The sequence below is a fragment of the Ziziphus jujuba genome, chromosome 7 (genome assembly GCF_031755915.1).
Source record: "Ziziphus jujuba cultivar Dongzao chromosome 7, ASM3175591v1".
Taxonomy (NCBI): Eukaryota; Viridiplantae; Streptophyta; class Magnoliopsida; order Rosales; family Rhamnaceae; genus Ziziphus; species Ziziphus jujuba.
The window spans coordinates 28,930,887-28,946,617 of NC_083385.1; the positions used below are offsets into that span (position 1 = coordinate 28,930,887).

General features: G+C 31.5%; 2 protein-coding genes across 2 annotated transcripts; one reads left to right on the forward strand and one right to left on the reverse strand.

Moving 5' to 3' along the window:
- Positions 1-473: 473 nt before the first annotated feature.
- LOC107405719 (uncharacterized protein At5g08430) lies at positions 474-13,764 on the forward strand. The gene is made up of 11 exons (XM_048478778.2): positions 474-706; positions 980-1,125; positions 2,142-2,221; positions 2,626-2,813; positions 5,524-6,427; positions 7,012-7,121; positions 9,302-9,361; positions 10,549-10,599; positions 11,288-11,358; positions 11,678-11,928; positions 12,565-13,764. The coding sequence occupies exons 2-11, from the start codon at positions 1,028-1,030 to the stop codon at positions 13,461-13,463; spliced, it is 2,712 nt and encodes a 903-aa protein (XP_048334735.2). The 5' UTR covers positions 474-706; positions 980-1,027; the 3' UTR covers positions 13,464-13,764.
- Positions 13,765-14,494: 730 nt separating this feature from the next.
- On the reverse strand, positions 14,495-15,304 carry LOC125423785 (transcription factor STKL2). Its single transcript, XM_060818918.1, has one exon. It carries the CDS (start codon positions 15,302-15,304, stop codon positions 14,495-14,497), a length of 810 nt encoding a protein of 269 aa, XP_060674901.1.
- Between the last annotated feature and the right edge of the window lie 427 nt (positions 15,305-15,731).

The window sequence follows — 15,731 nt, forward strand, 5'->3', positions numbered from 1 at the left end:
TTTGAGACGTTCAGTCGTATATTTTTGAACATATTTTAAATGTTTATATCTGAAGATATTCAGTCGTATATTTTTGAATGTATTTAGTATTTAAAATGTACGATACACATTTGAAACATTTACTCACATATTTGTAAATATATTTGAAATGTTCATATTTGAATATATTCAGTTGTATATTTTTTTAATGCATTTGACATTTGAAATGTACAGTTATATATAGCTAAACATATTTGAGATATTCATATCTAAAAATATTTAATAGGATACTTATAAATAAATTTAAAATTTTTAATAATATATTTCTAATTATATTTAAAATGTTCAATTCTATACTTTTGAATATAAATATATTTAGTTATTAAATATTTTTAATAATAATTTAAAAAAAATATAAATATAAATTTCTAATAAAAACGGTATAGAATTAATATGAAAGTGCAACCAAAATTTCTCAAAGATAATCACACCTTTAATATATGATACTTTTTGGTACCCTAGCATTAACAAACCTTTTTCTTTTGTTTTTTTTCCTTTTTTTTTTCTTTTTTTCCTCTGAAATCAGGAGCGCCCTGGTACTAATTCACAGCTTATGTATTTATTTATTTTTTTATTATTATTTTTTCTCTCATGTGGGTGAATGGGTTTGAAGGAAAGCGCCATTTCTGCATCATAGTTGCATGTAGAAAGAGTTTCAGTCTTTCAGGTGCGTTTTCTTTGCTGTTCTTTCCAAATGGGTTTCTCATATATATATATATATATATATATTTTTTTTTTTTTTTCCTTTAATAAATTAAAGCTTTCAATAATGGAATAAACTCGGGAAAAGGCCGTGAACTTTTCGGAGACTGAAAACTTCTTCGACCCTCTTTATTAATGTATGATATTTGTTTGTATTTGAAAAATTCTCAAACAAGGCAATCTTAAAAGTGCTGGGTGGGTTGAGTCTTAAATGGAGTTTTTAATTTTTCTGGGGTAGGTTTGACGGAAAACTAAAGCTCTGAAGTGAAATGCGAACATTATCAGCATGCCGAGGAAGCGTAAAAATTTAAATAAGGAAGAAATTTGTGAAGATTTCTGCTTCTCTTGCAAAGATGGAGGGTTGCTTGTGGTCTGCGACTCCCGGTGAGTTCTCCAGAAAGGAACCACCCCCCACCCCCCAAAAAAGAAAAAAAAAAATAATAATAATATTATGATTTGGGTACTACTGGGTTTCCTATTAAAATTAGTTTAAATTTCACAGTGGAGAGGGGGGGAGAGAGAGAGAGAGAGAGATGGATACTCCTAAATTCTCTTGTGTGTTTTATGGATTGAAGGGTTATTTGCCTTTCGTAATGCTGTAGAGCGAACTAGTAGCGTTGTAATTGCACACACATACACACTTATATATGCTGTTATTCCATCATAATATGAAGACAATAGTTGAATCCCCTCTAAAAAAAAAAAAAAAAAAAAAAAAAAAAGGTGGTTTAAAGCATGTTTTAAATGTCAATTCTATCAAATTACTGGCTTTGCCATGGCCTGAAATAAGATATACTAAAAGTGAAATGCCTCTTTGGAATCGTAAATTTTTTTTTTTTTTTTAAATAAAAAAATGTGTTGTGTTTATCATGGTATTTTACTAGTAGGAGTAGGAGTAGGAGTAGTTTTCTAAAGTAAATGATAGTTGCCTCTAATTCTAATTACCAAATTGATGTGACACTGTATTATTGGTTCACTGTGTTTTTTTGAAATGACTTTAGTAAATTTTGTGAACCTATCATCCATTTCAATATATTACTTTTTAATGTTTATTTTATTTATGGAACCTATGAACAAATAACTGTAACTAACTACTTTAAATGTGAGAATTAGTTATCTGAGCATGATATTTTTAAGGCTTTAACACTGACATTTTAGTCTACAATAAAGTCTAATGTAGCAGAAAAAATAGAATATATCTTTTGTTTCTCACCACGTGTCTCTAAAATTGAATAGTTGAAATTTAAGTAGCTCATATAATTGGCACCAGTTATGTACAATGACTTTGGGGACTGCTACCACTAAGGTGAATTGGTGGACTAAGGCCCAAGTTCTCATTATATTGTTTGCTCACAATAAGGAGTATTTTCTCTAAGGAGTATTTTCTCTACGACTTTCAGGAATTGTCTTAAAGCTTATCATCCTGCATGTGTAGAAAGAGATGATTTGTTAATTGAGACTGGAGAACACTGGATTTGCAGTAAGTTGCTAAAACCTTTTTGATAATAATTTTTACACATTAGATCATCTCATTTTCAAGGGAATTCTTATATTTCAAGAATGATATACCATAATGTGTTGATGCATATAAAATGTTCAACATGTTTTAAACTATCGTGTTAATATTTTACTATGGTCTAGGATTAGTTTGTATAGGCAGGCATGTGGCACGGCATGTTTGTATGCTACTTATTTTGACTATTTTTTATTAGAGCACATAAAAAATTTCTGGTTTTTCTGGATTTTGCTAATGAAATATCTTGTTTTCTACGAAATGAAGCCTCTTTATTCTACTCTGCGTGATCATCTTAATATTTTATACAGGTTGCATCATGTAGTAGAACATTCTATTTTCTGGTTTGTAAGATTATGTTATATTTTCAGATTGGCATTCTTGCTTCTCTTGCCAAAAAAAAGCAAAGTTTCAATGCTTTTGCTGCCCACAAGCTGTATGCGGACGCTGTTTTGTTGATGTTGAGTTTGCACATGTAAGAGGGAATAAAGGATTTTGCAAAAACTGCTTAGCGCTTGCTTTACTTATAGATGAAGGCAAAGGTGTTGATTCTGATGGGGTATGATTATTTTATATTATTCTGTTAAAGGTTTTGTAGCTTAACCTGTTGCTTTTTTATGTACATGTATATCAATTGATGTGTTTTGCCTTATTTTTGTGTTTTATAAATTACTTCATGGGTATTACTTGGCGATCCATTAACTTGTCTGCTTCAGAAGAGAAGCTCACTAGAAAATGCCATAGATGCTTTGTATTTCTACTAACTACAATTCCCCTTCTCATTATTTTACTTTTGAACTTTTACCACTTTTGCTGATAGAAAACTTAACCTTTGTTTATATAAAACTATTACATAAGAGAGGATGAGAAATCTTTGACATAACCAAGAAAACTAAATTTATGATACTTAGCAACCTTACAATTTATTTACGTGTTCTCTATTGATTTGTTTCATTTTTCCATTAAGTATATGAGTTGAGACTATTGATGACACTAGAATTTAGTTTTACAGTGTTAAGAGAACTTCAGAAGAGATTAAAAGAGCTTTATTTGCATTTTGTCTTAGTTTCTTTTTGAAGATTCAGATCATGATATATGCAGGGGTGTGTGCTAAGTAGAGAGAGAAGGGAAAGAGGAATAAGCTCATTTGGGATATCCTAATACACAATTTATCTTTTGTTAAACTCCACTAAATCTCTTATGAGGTGTTTCTCCTAGTGTTTTACAAGGCATGGAAACTAAATGCAAGGAGACTTTTAAAGCCGTGATGTGTGTGAAAGTCCATGTTAATGCATCTTGTGATGCTTGAATTTGAATAAGATAATAAATTTTTTTTATCTTGCTTAGACTAAGCATAAACAATTATGAATACATTTATTGAAAACTTTATCCAAATGTCGTCCTTCTCTGTAAGTGCCACATTCTTTCCCCTGTTTGTGGATGATGGTTTTAATAACCCTTGCATGGACTTTCATTTATAGGGTTAATTACACTTAAATTAGCAGTAAGATTGGAATAGGGGCTTTTATCTTGCTTAGACTAAGTTTAAACAATTATGAACACATTTATTGAAAATTTTATCTTACTCTTGTACTTCTCTGTAAGTGTCACATTCTTTTCCTGTTTTTGGATGATGATTTTAATAACTTTTGCATGGACTTTCATTTCTATGGTTAATTACACTTAAACGAGAAGCAAGATTGGAATAATGGCTTTTGGGTGTAGAAAGCAATGCTATTTCTCTCTTATGTGATATTTGGCTATGAAGTCTAGGTTGGTGGGCTGGAGGTGTGTGAAGATGTTACTCTGGAAGTCAGGGAAGAGAGGGCTCTAGCTGGCTGGGTTAGGGCTTTGCAAAACCACCATTTCTGTAAAAAAATTTAAATTCATTTATTGCTCCTGTGGCAATGGTGTGGCTCTTAAGCTTTAAATCTGTTGAAGATAACAGAAAAATCATAATAGGACCTTTTTGATTTATTAGTATATTGCAGAAGTGAGACTGTTAGAGAGAAAAAAAAAAAAAAAAAAAAAAAAAAGAAGGAGAAAAAAAAAGATGAAAGCGTAGGGACTATTTGACATTAACACTAAAGTGTAAGGGTGCTAAGTGTAATTCATCCTAATTTGGATAGAAACTTGAGAGATAGGAAAATACAGATTGGATTTTGTGTCAGTACTTTAGGAAATAGTTCATAAATCTCCAAAGATTGATAAGAGAGCTTGGACTCGAGATTCTTTATAGGTTGCTCTTGTAAATTTTTCTTTAATTTTCCTATTGTAATCCTTCCTTTCTGGTGTTTGAATATGGAAAGCTTGTCTTCAAAATTCCTGGTATTTTGTTTGGCCATTAACTCATGGAAAGATTAATACATTATACATGCCATATTTTCCAAGAAAGAAGACTGCAAACATGCTTCTCATAAGGAGGCTTTCAACTATTCATTCTAATAAATAGCAAATTCTAATATAAACTTCCTAAACTAATTAAATCTCTAATTCCTACAAAAAGCATAATTATTCAGTTAAAAAGTAAACTAATTTCCACACAATGCTTGTCTCCCAACGGGTGTTATGTGTTTGGAGAAGTTGTGAATCCATCGAGTTCTTGTTTCTTTATTGTGAAGTAGCAGCTCAATATTTGTTTAGATTGTCGAATGAGCTGGTTGCATTTAGGTGTTAGGTTTGGAATGGGTTAGCATTGCTCTCTCTCTTTTATATATATGAGAAACGTAAGCTTATTAATGAAAGAGCATTCTCAACATGGTCTTTAAATGTGGGAAATCCTCTAGGACCTTAACAAATCAGGAAGAAAAGAAAAGAAAACTGGCATTGCATTAGTTTATTGGACCTCCTTCCAAGATAAATGCATAGAATAATAATAAGCTTTAAATTCTTTAGAAGACAATGCCCAAAAAGTTGTAAAGGACTTAATTTAAGATTGATCATAAAGATCTCATTAATTATCACTAAAGATTTGAGTTTTGAAGATAAGGTATTGAGTTGCATAATAGCAGCTTAAGCTTTTGGAATCAATGGTAATTTAACATGGTATCAAAGCTCAAAAATCCTAGACACCTAGGTTCAAGTCACACTACCACCCATTCAAAAAGAATTAACACTTGTAAATACCAAAGTGACCAATAGGTGAAGGGAAATGTTAGACTTAGTTAGATGTACATATTAAACTCACTTAAGTTTGGGATTAGAGGTAGTTCAACAAATAGAACTTCAGCTTTATTATTCTTTGTTTTCTGGCTGGATTTGATTTTCAGGGCAAGGTTGATTTCAACAACCGGGATACATATGAGTTCTTTTTCAAGGAGTATTTGGAAAGAATCAAGGACAAAGAAGGCTTAACATGGGAGCGTATTCATTGCTCTGCCAACTCCATGAAGGATAAGAATTACAGGTGTGAGTTTGGTTCAAATGAAATTAGCAAAATGGAAGAATATATTTGCGAATCTGAAGAAGAAAATGATCTCGACGAATCTGATTACGATAAGTTGGAGGAACCTGAAGAATATAAGCCACATGGGAAGAAAAACACATCTAAGAAAAAGATTGGTATGATGAAAGAAAAAGGGAAAAAATCAAAGAGAACTAAGTTTATTGGTTGGGGATCACAACCTCTCATTGAATTCCTTGCTTCCATTGGTCAAGGGACATCAAAACAATTATCACAATATGATGTTACTACCATAGTTACAAACTACTGCATTGAAAACAAGCTTTTTCATTCAGAAAAGAAGAAGAAAATAATATGTGATGCAAGGCTACAATGCCTTTTGGGAAGAAAATCATTGAATAAAAATAGTATATATAATCTTTTGACTGCCCATTTTGCTGAAAATTTTGAGCAATCAGAGGAGGATGACTTTGGCAGTAGTTCTGAACATAAGGATGGGGGTTTATTGGGGGCCTGTAAAAGTCAGAGAAAGTTGAAAAAACGTAGAGAAGATCAGAAGATGAAAGAAACTGAAGAACTGTCAAAGAGCAGTTTTGCATCTATAATTGCCGAGAACATCCAGCTTGTCTATTTGAAGAGGAGTTTAGTGGAGCAACTGCTGAAGGAACCAAAGACCTTTGTTACTAAAGTTGTGGGAAGTTTTGTGAGAGTCAAATCTGAACCCAATGACTACTTACAAAGCAATTCTCACCAGCTTTTGCAAGTTAAAGGTAATTTTCCTAATGATGCTATTAATTAATATAATGATGGCTTGAGTTTTAATTCTGTATTTTTTGTTTTGTTTTTGTTTTGTTTTTTTTTTTTTTTTTTTTGGGCAATCTAGTATTGGCCTATAGCCTCTAGGATATCTTTGTTTTTTCTACCACATTTTGATTAACAACAAAAATATTATGAAAGGCTAGTTATCAACGGCAGGTTAAAATTTCTAGCAAATAACAGATGTACTTTATCAAAGACATGGCGGTAACTTTATGTTGAATTGGGCCTCAATGAAAAACTGATTGATTAGCCTCTGGAAAATATTTTCTAAAGAATTTTTCACATGCTTTATTATTCTCCTACAAACCTAAGAATCTAGGTCTGTATACTTTTTAAGCAGAATAGATGGTTAATTATCATTATGATTGTTGTTGTTATCTTCGTCGTTGTCATTTCTGCTAGTGATCATTGAATGTTGATAAAAGTTAACACTAAACTCAAACTCAAATTTCATTGTTCTTATATTTAGTGAAAATGTCATGTTTTAGTATTTTTTAGATGGTTACCCATCTTCTTGTATTCCACATTCTTATAGGTGTGAATAGATTAAAAAATAGTGAAATGAATGAAGAAATTCTATTGGAGCTTTCCAATTCGCTGAAAAATGTGCCCATCTGCAAGCTATCAGACGACAACTTTTGTGAGGTAATTTCATAGCAAATATTTTTGTGCATATATGTGCATTATTATTATTATTATCATCATCATCATCATCATCATCATCATCATCAGTTTTTGCTGTAGTTAACCGATATGGGAATATTTACTATAGTTATATTTTTAGAATTGAGATTGCTAATAAAGTTGGCCCCTGATTGGGTAGATCCGATGGTGTTTAAATCAGTGACTTAATTTCCAATAACTACTCATTGTTTGTGCCCCATTGGATATACATATGCCTATTCAAGGGCCAAGATGATTTGTTAAAGATTCTTTGTCAAATACCTTGCTTCATGGAGAACTCCTCTTGTTTAAATTAGGTACTAAATATAATATTTTAAAATTGGATTAGACTTTAAGGCCCACTTTTTAATAGTCTGAGCTTGATATTTTATTTTATTTTTTGGGATGAAAAGAAGCTAAATTCGTGAAGGAGATACATCATTAATTCTCCCCCCCCCCCCCCCAAAAAAAAAAAAAAATCATTAATAAAAGAGGTTTGCTATTAGTCATCACAATTGGATATCACCAATAGGATCCATTGTTGACATGGCAATAATCAATTGGTTTCATTTAAATTACTTTTGATTTCTTAAAACTAAAAACCTATACGGGAAAGTGAACCCATGGTGGTAGCTAATTAAATTGCCATGTCTATGTAGCATCCACTGGTGGTCATCAAACCATGGTGGCAGGTAACATTTTTCTTAATAAAAATAGTTTTAAGCTTTTATTATTGAAGATAACTTTACAATTTTCATATGTTAATAATAATGTAACTGTCAAAGATAATGTAAGTATAAATTTGACCACTACCCAATGGTATAAGTTTTGGGGAATAATGGTAATTCAACTTGGTGCCAGACACACATATCTTATATGAATATGTCAATAAATAATATCTTAACATATATGATTTGCTAAATAAATTTGGTAAATATTTTGATGTGTGTAGCATTACTGATTGGTAAATAATGAACACCTTGTAATAAGAAAATTTTTATTAGCTTTCTAGTTATTAATAAAACAACAAGTATAACTGTTCAACTTATTTTGCACAAGAAAGTGCTTAAAGACAATGTGAAAAAAAAATAAAAATAAAAAAGGCAGATAATTCAGCTCTTACAAAAATAAGGTTAAATATTGAAAGAAAACCAAAAGCTTTAGCATTTTAATTTAAAGGGCTATTATTAAGATTTAGAATTGGTTTTGAATCATATTTAAAAATAAATAAATAAATAAAATAATTAGGTGTATAACAATACACATAAAACTCAAGATTCAAAATAAAGAACGTTATTTTGAATAAAAATATCTTTGAAATTTTGATTAGGCCATGAAGCGTTGGTATTAAAAAAAGAGAGACAAGTTTTAAGCGACCAACTTGTCTTTAGATAAAAGAGGTTGAATGCAATTATTTTTACCTTTGTTACTTTGTTGTGGAAGAGAGTTCTTTTGTCTTTTGTTGTGAACGAGTTTTGAGTGATGAGAAAGAGTACACTTTGACCTTGTCTAAAAGTGACCTTTTTTAAGTGTCGGGGCAAAACATTAAAAAATATTAATCATTATAAGATTGAATACGTATTGAATATAAAAAATATTTAAATCATTGTCGGGGCACCCCTCTTTGTCAATTGTAAATTGTGTTGGCTTGACATGTACCAATCCTTACAGTTCAAGCTTTTGCAATGGATGGTAACGTAGCCAATTGTCTAATTGGTCTTTTGTTAGAATCTTGTTAACCTCTATTTTGCTAGACTTTTGGAACCATTAGAAAATTGCAGAAACAAAACCACTTAATTTATTGTACTGCATATGTAAGGGGCAAATTTTTAATTGCATATGGCTCCATATGTGAGGAAAATTGTGTGTTAATTGTTGGTTGTGCCGACAAATTTAAGTTTTGGGAATGATTGTACTTTGAATTTCTTTTCATCTTTCCGTTAAAATCATTTATTGTTTGCAACTTCCTAATATGAATTTTTGGTTCATATGTTCATTAATTGAATAAAACCAACACCTAAATGTCGTCGCTTTTAAATTTATAGTTTATAATTTTTTTCATCTAACATTAGTGAACTTGGTTGACTATTATTATTTAAATTTATAGTTTATAATTTTTTCATGTAAAATTAGTGAACTTGGTTGACCGTTATTTTATGCAGGAAGAATGTAAAGATTTGCATCAAAGAATGAATGCTGGCCTACTTAAAAAGCCTACTGTGGTAAGTTATCTCATGCATATATGATTAATGTGTTAAATACATGGACAATAATAACTGTAAGATGACTCTTTTGCTCATTAGATTGAATGGGAACAAGGAAAGATGACTTTCATGGCTGCGTCAAGGACTGGATCATTAGACTAACTTATTAGGATTTGACTTGGGTGGCTTAATATGTGAATCACTTTCATATTCAATGTCCTATAATGTGAAACTTCCACTTATTTTCTTTGTGGCTTGACTCAACTGATTGTTATTGTTGATAGTAGCTTGATTCAGCTGTCTGTTCATTTTGTCTGTGTTTCAAGAAATTAGTTTTGATAAAGGAGAAAACATCATTTGGTTGAGTTTTCATGGGGAAGTAAATGCCATTTTCTTTCCGTAAAGTTACAAAAATATTATCATGGCTGTGATAGCCACTCTTCTAGACTTTTATGCTTTATCCTCAACTTTCAAAACCCTTTAATAAGATTCCTTTAACATCTTTGGGTAATACATCTCAACTTTCGGTTGCATGTAAGTTTACCAGACATTAATGAATTTGTTAAAATATGAAAAAATAATAATAAAAATAATAATAATAATAAAAGGGATAAAGAACACAAAGGGTTTAACATTTTTGGTCAAAATTGACCTAAAAATATTATGTAAAACAAATTCTTAAATATATTCTACATCAAGCGTACCATTATACATGTTCACCAATCCCAAACTAGGACTCTTTGTTTTCAACAAAGCATCTTTCCACATTGGCTAATTGACTGGCTGGACTGTAACTAATTTTGCCAATTAACTTAAATGAAGGTTCTTCCAATGTGGTTGTGGCATTTACATTTCTTATCAACAACATTAGTTTACTCGTTTGCATCTCATTGTTTCTTCTGCAATTTATACTTGTCTTTCTTATTTTTATTGACTATTTTCAGTTAAAAATGCTTAACTAGTTCAGGGGATAATGATTTAACAAAAGTATCTCCAAAAATAAGAAAACTGTGGTATTTAAATTTTAATCTATTTCCTTTTTGGTTGAATTCTGAGGTGACTAACCATGGAATTTGATAGGTTGATCAACTTAAGGCACAATTCATATGATAATAATTTTAAAGATTTTATGCGTTAAATTTGAAATTAAAATAAAACAAAAAATATATTTTAATTTTATAACCAGAGAATGCCTTGTTTGTTAGGTGGAGCTTGAAGAGAAGGCCAGAAGTCTACACGAGGATATAACAAAGCATGTATGGGCTTTCTTAACCTCTTAAAATAATGTTGTGATATGTCTTGTCTTTATCTATAAAGAATCAATGTTTGAACACTTTGATCTTGTCTTTATCTGTAAAGAATCAATGTTTGAACACTTTGATTATAAGACTTTGCTTGCCTTCTAGGCAAGGAAGACTTTTATTGGGTAATTTCTTAAATTGCTTTTGGATGGTAAATTCATAATTTTTCTGTGAAAGCAAAATTCTATTGACTTAAATTTTTTGATTTTAGATGGTATATCAAGATTCTAAAGATGAATATAAGAAATTATACCATATATATATTTTTTTCCTATAAATAAGTGGCATCACCAAGTTGTTTACAACGAAGCATTACTATGGAGTGACTAAAGTACTTCATAGTATTGCTTTGTGGTTCATACAGAGATATTGTTACATCATGTCAAAACATGCTTTAATATGTTTCTCATGGACACATCATGTTATGCATACTTTTATAAGTTTCTTTTCCAATTTACCTTCATAATTTTGAGTGTTGCTGGTGATTTATAAAAGTGAGTTTGCATTCATATGGTATCTGCCACACTGTTATGAACTCTACATTATAATCCATATTCAGATTTTTAGAATATTCATTTTCTCATTAGCATTTGAATTTGGTTGTCTGATCCTTCTTCCATTGTTTGGACAAATATGTCTGTAGTGGATTGCAAAAGAAATTACACTTCTACAGAAACAAATTGAACGAGCAAATGAAAAAGGATGGCGGAGAGAATATCCTTTTCTTTATTTTGTTAAGAGTAATGTGATATTTATGTGATCGTATGCTATTTCTTTATCTGGGGCATACTCTTTTCTCAGTGTGCGATGCTGCAAATAGTCCAAACTATCTAATCTCATAAAAAATTTTATGTGCTTATATCTGCAAAGTCAAACTTAAAGTACAAGCTGCATATATATATATATATATATATTTATATATTTATATATATGAGGTTCTTTTCCTCAAGTCACTCAAAATCATTTATGCATAACTAAAAATTTTTGTCTTGATAAATATGAATATGAACCTTAACCTGCAAATTTTGTTCACAATCGCTGAATATATTGGAAGAAAGCTACTTCTTCAGTCACCTTCAGAGCAATCACGATTATTAGAGAAGCTTCCAGGAGTAATTGCAGATGTAGTGGAGATCGAACCTGTTTTTGACAACTCATTCACAAAAGTAAAACAAGGACCAAACAGCTTGCCTGAATCACCTGTTGGACAGGCTTCTCAAACTCTCAGCACTAATTTGGGCAGTGAATCTAATTCCTCTCCAAATGGTAGAACAGATGTGGCAGGTTTGATAAGCTTCTAATTCTCTGGAATCTATTCTCTTTTAATTTCCTTTGGTGGTTGTTTCCCATTACTTAAATAGGAGATGAACATGTTTTCTTGCAGAGAAACAAATTTAGACCATGCAAAGCTTACAGTTGAGGTTTGTAACAAGTAATAATAGGATTTGAAATTAAGATAGGTTAAGGTAAAATAAAAGAGAACGCAATAACAATTTATAGAATGGTGCATAATTGACAAGTTATTCTCCTTGACCATGATATATTTACATAATTTACATAGCTGAAAGTTACCCTTGTCAGGATCTTTTAGCATACATAATACTACTATCGCTTGAAATCTTTAATTTTAATAAAAATGATGACTCTTTAATCATGCTCATAAACTTGTTCTTCATACGTACTCCATTATTTGTTATGGATTGCTTTCTTCAATATGCTCTACTATTTTACTTGTTAAAAAGATCCATGACAATCATTCTTTAAGTCAAAAACCTTCTTTAGAAGTATGTTGTCCCCATCTTTGAATATATCTCCTGTAGTTTCTCTTCATTGCATTTTGGGCTTAATATCCTTTTGATAATATAAATTTATTTTTCTTCTAACATTACCCATTTGCTAACTGGGCTGGAGTTGCCCCAGAAACAAAACATCAATGCAATGTAGAGCTGCCTCAGGAATCTCATATCAGTGTCGAGGTAGATCTGCCTCAAGAATCTCATATCAGTGATTACGAAGTTCAGAGTGACCTTCGAAGGAAACGCCATCACCCAGTTTCAGAAATAAAGAAAAGTTGTTCAAAATCACTGTTTATGGAAGAAGTGCAGGAAAGACCTCTTTCTTTTGCTTCAGAAAGCCAGTCCAGTGTCATCCCTGAAAAGCAACATCAGGGTGACTCTGATATTGGAGAATGGAAAAATCAACCAACAGGTATCCAAAAAGAACAGGTTGAAAACAAAAGCAGTAAATCAGTTGAGTTGGATGAGCTAAGTGACCACGACCTAGATCATGAGGATGTGCATGAAAATCCAACTCGTGCTGTGTGGTACTCTTTGGGTCCTCATGATGAAGTAATGGGCCCTTATTCTATGTCAATGCTAAAACAGTGGTGTGACACCACTTCTTATGAGATGAAATACAAAGTCTGGAAGGCAGGTCAGAGCCAAGAAGAAGCAATCTTCCTAACTGATGCTATACACCGGTTTGGATCTGATATTGGTGGAAAAGGGACAGAACAACCAAATGAAATCCAAATGGAAGATATGGAAAACAAAAGCAGTAAATCGGTTAAGTTAATTGAGCTAAGTGACAGTGATGAAGATGGAGATTGTGAGGTTGCACATGAGAGCCCCACTTGTGCAGTGTGGCATTATTTGGGTCCTCATGGTCAAATAATGGGTCCTTATTCAATGGAGATGCTAAAACGGTGGCGTGATTCTAGTTCTTATGAGATGAAATACAAGGTTTGGAAGAAAGGTCAGAGCCAAAAAGATGCAATCTTTCTGAATGATGCCATACGCTGGGCTTTCTGCAATAGTTAGATTAGATATGGAAGTCCTTTTTGTTTCCCAGCTGCTGAAACTGTAAAGGTACATAGTTTGCTTTAGACTTGAAAGCTGAAAGCTATGTAATATCCAACAACTTTTTGTTTAAAAAAAAAAAAAAAAAAAAAAAAAAAAAGGAGGTACCATTTCCTTTTTCTTCTTGTAGTATCTAGGAGTGAGTCTGTGTATACATGTTTTATAATTAGCCTGATCAAAGGCCACAAGTTGTAGAAAGAATCTTGCAAGGTACAGTAGTTAGAAATGGGCATATACAGATAGAAAAATGCCTTTCTTTTCATTTTTATTTTTTATGTTTTATTTGTTTTTTATTTTTTAAGTTTCCTTGCAGTTTTTGAAATATTTCACTTGGTTCCTTACACTACACTGGCAGGTCCAATCGAATTGTGAAAATAACTTGATAGATGTCAAGGCTTTATGTAGGCTGTTCATGCTGTTTATATTTCTTGATTCAAAGTTTAATGGTTCCTCAGATAAACTGAAGAGAGAAAAGTGACAGCCTGACAGGCAACAAAAAGTTGCCTATGAATTGAGATGCTTTTGTTTTTTCGACTTAGCATTAAGGCATTAATACCTTTTTAAAGCAAACTAAAAAAATTATTAATACCCTTTTTTTTTTTCACTTAACATTTAATTTCAGATTTGTTTTCTTTACCTGATTTGAATTTGCTTTTCTTTTGGCACCTTTTCGATTTTACATCTTTGACACTCCATTATTTTTCTTTAATTCCACTAATAGATGATTGTAATTGTAAAATCATAATAAGAAGAATTCAAGTTGCATATCAATGTAATAGCTAGTAAGATCTGTTAAAAAATTTTGCATTGCATTATAAAAAAGGAAGAATGATTTATATAATGCATACGAGCCTTTTCTTAATATAGCCAGGTAATAGGAACTAGTTCAAATTGAAAAGTTTCATTAATACCAAAACAAAAACCCAACATAAACTAATTAAGAATTTGCATTTAAAAAAAAACACAAATCTGATTAATGAAAAATTAAATAACTAATTGTCATGTGTGATAAAAAGAGCAGGAGATTTGGTGTAGCAGCATTTGAGGAGAGAATAAATGGTTTCGTCCAAGTCATATCGCAACTTTTTGTATTTACTCTCTAAGATCCCCTGCTCCCATTCCAATTGGCTCGCCTGTTTCCATAGATTTCCCAAGCTGTCTCTCTCCTCTTTTTCGAGCCACTTCACTTCTAATCCTTTTTCCTCACAGTATTCGTGAAATAATTTGGTAAAAGCATTACCACTTCCACTTTCGCTTTCATTTTCCTTGATGATTTTCTGCTTCTTCTTCTTCTTCTTCTTGTTATCGTCGTCATCAGCAGTATCATCGATTTTGTTTTTAACCATCACCTCCTTTCTCTTCTTCTCTCCAGATTCAAGGTCGAATACACATTCGTCCCATATCTGCTTGGACAGCTCGAATACCCTCTTGCTATGCGAATCATAATCAATTGATAAGTTTGGATCCGCCAGTTTATTTTTTTTATTTTGCATATACTTTCTCTTCAAACGTTTGACTTTGTCGGTGAGTTGTTCTTTGGATACATCAGCCACAAGAGAATCCTTGATAACTGAATAATAATGGATGATGTTGTTTTTTTTCCCCAAGGATGAAGATGATTTCTGTAGTTTGATTAGCCCTTCCAAAATAGTGATCTCGTCCTTCTCGCTCCACACTATTATCTTCTTCTTCTTCCTCTTTTTCTCTTCTGGTACGTACTCTTCTTCTTCTTCGGAATCACGCACCACTTCCATTTCGTAGTCACTTGATTCGTACGTACTTGTGGAATGACTTGACGCCATGGATGCACTAAAAACAGAATATCTAATATTAAAAGTTTTTGGCTGATTAATAAGAGAGCTATGTGGGTATCAGTTTTGGCTTATAACCCATATTTATATACACATAACAAATGAAGACTTAAGAGTATAAGCCTCTCTTTTCTTCCCGCCCATTTAATTTTTATTTTTTTACTGTATTATTATTTCCCGCCAAACATTTAGGCTATTTATATATACATTATCAATCACTTAAATTGATTTATTGATTTGATAAAATGAAGGCATTTTCTTAGATTTTTGGTGTAGTGGCAAAAGCTTGAAAATTTGTAATTTTTGTTTTCCCGCATTTGGCAGCAAAGAAATCATTATTTTGAGTGATAGAATGTAAGTCAACATTTAATTAAACCGTTAATTGATACTTCTATGATAAATAAGGGAAACAAAATAA

Bases quoted from the DNA above. Each gene is read 5' to 3' on its own strand.
- LOC107405719 (XM_048478778.2), top strand. From the start codon at position 1,028: ATGCCGAGGAAGCGTAAAAATTTAAATAAGGAAGAAATTTGTGAAGAT. The intron at 2,222-2,625 runs GTAAGTTGCTAA...TTATATTTTCAG, and splicing joins TGGAGAACACTGGATTTGCA to ATTGGCATTCTTGCTTCTCT. The intron at 9,362-10,548 runs GTAAGTTATCTC...CTTGTTTGTTAG, and splicing joins TACTTAAAAAGCCTACTGTG to GTGGAGCTTGAAGAGAAGGC.
- LOC125423785 (XM_060818918.1), bottom strand. From the start codon at position 15,304: ATGGCGTCAAGTCATTCCACAAGTACGTACGAATCAAGTGACTACGAA.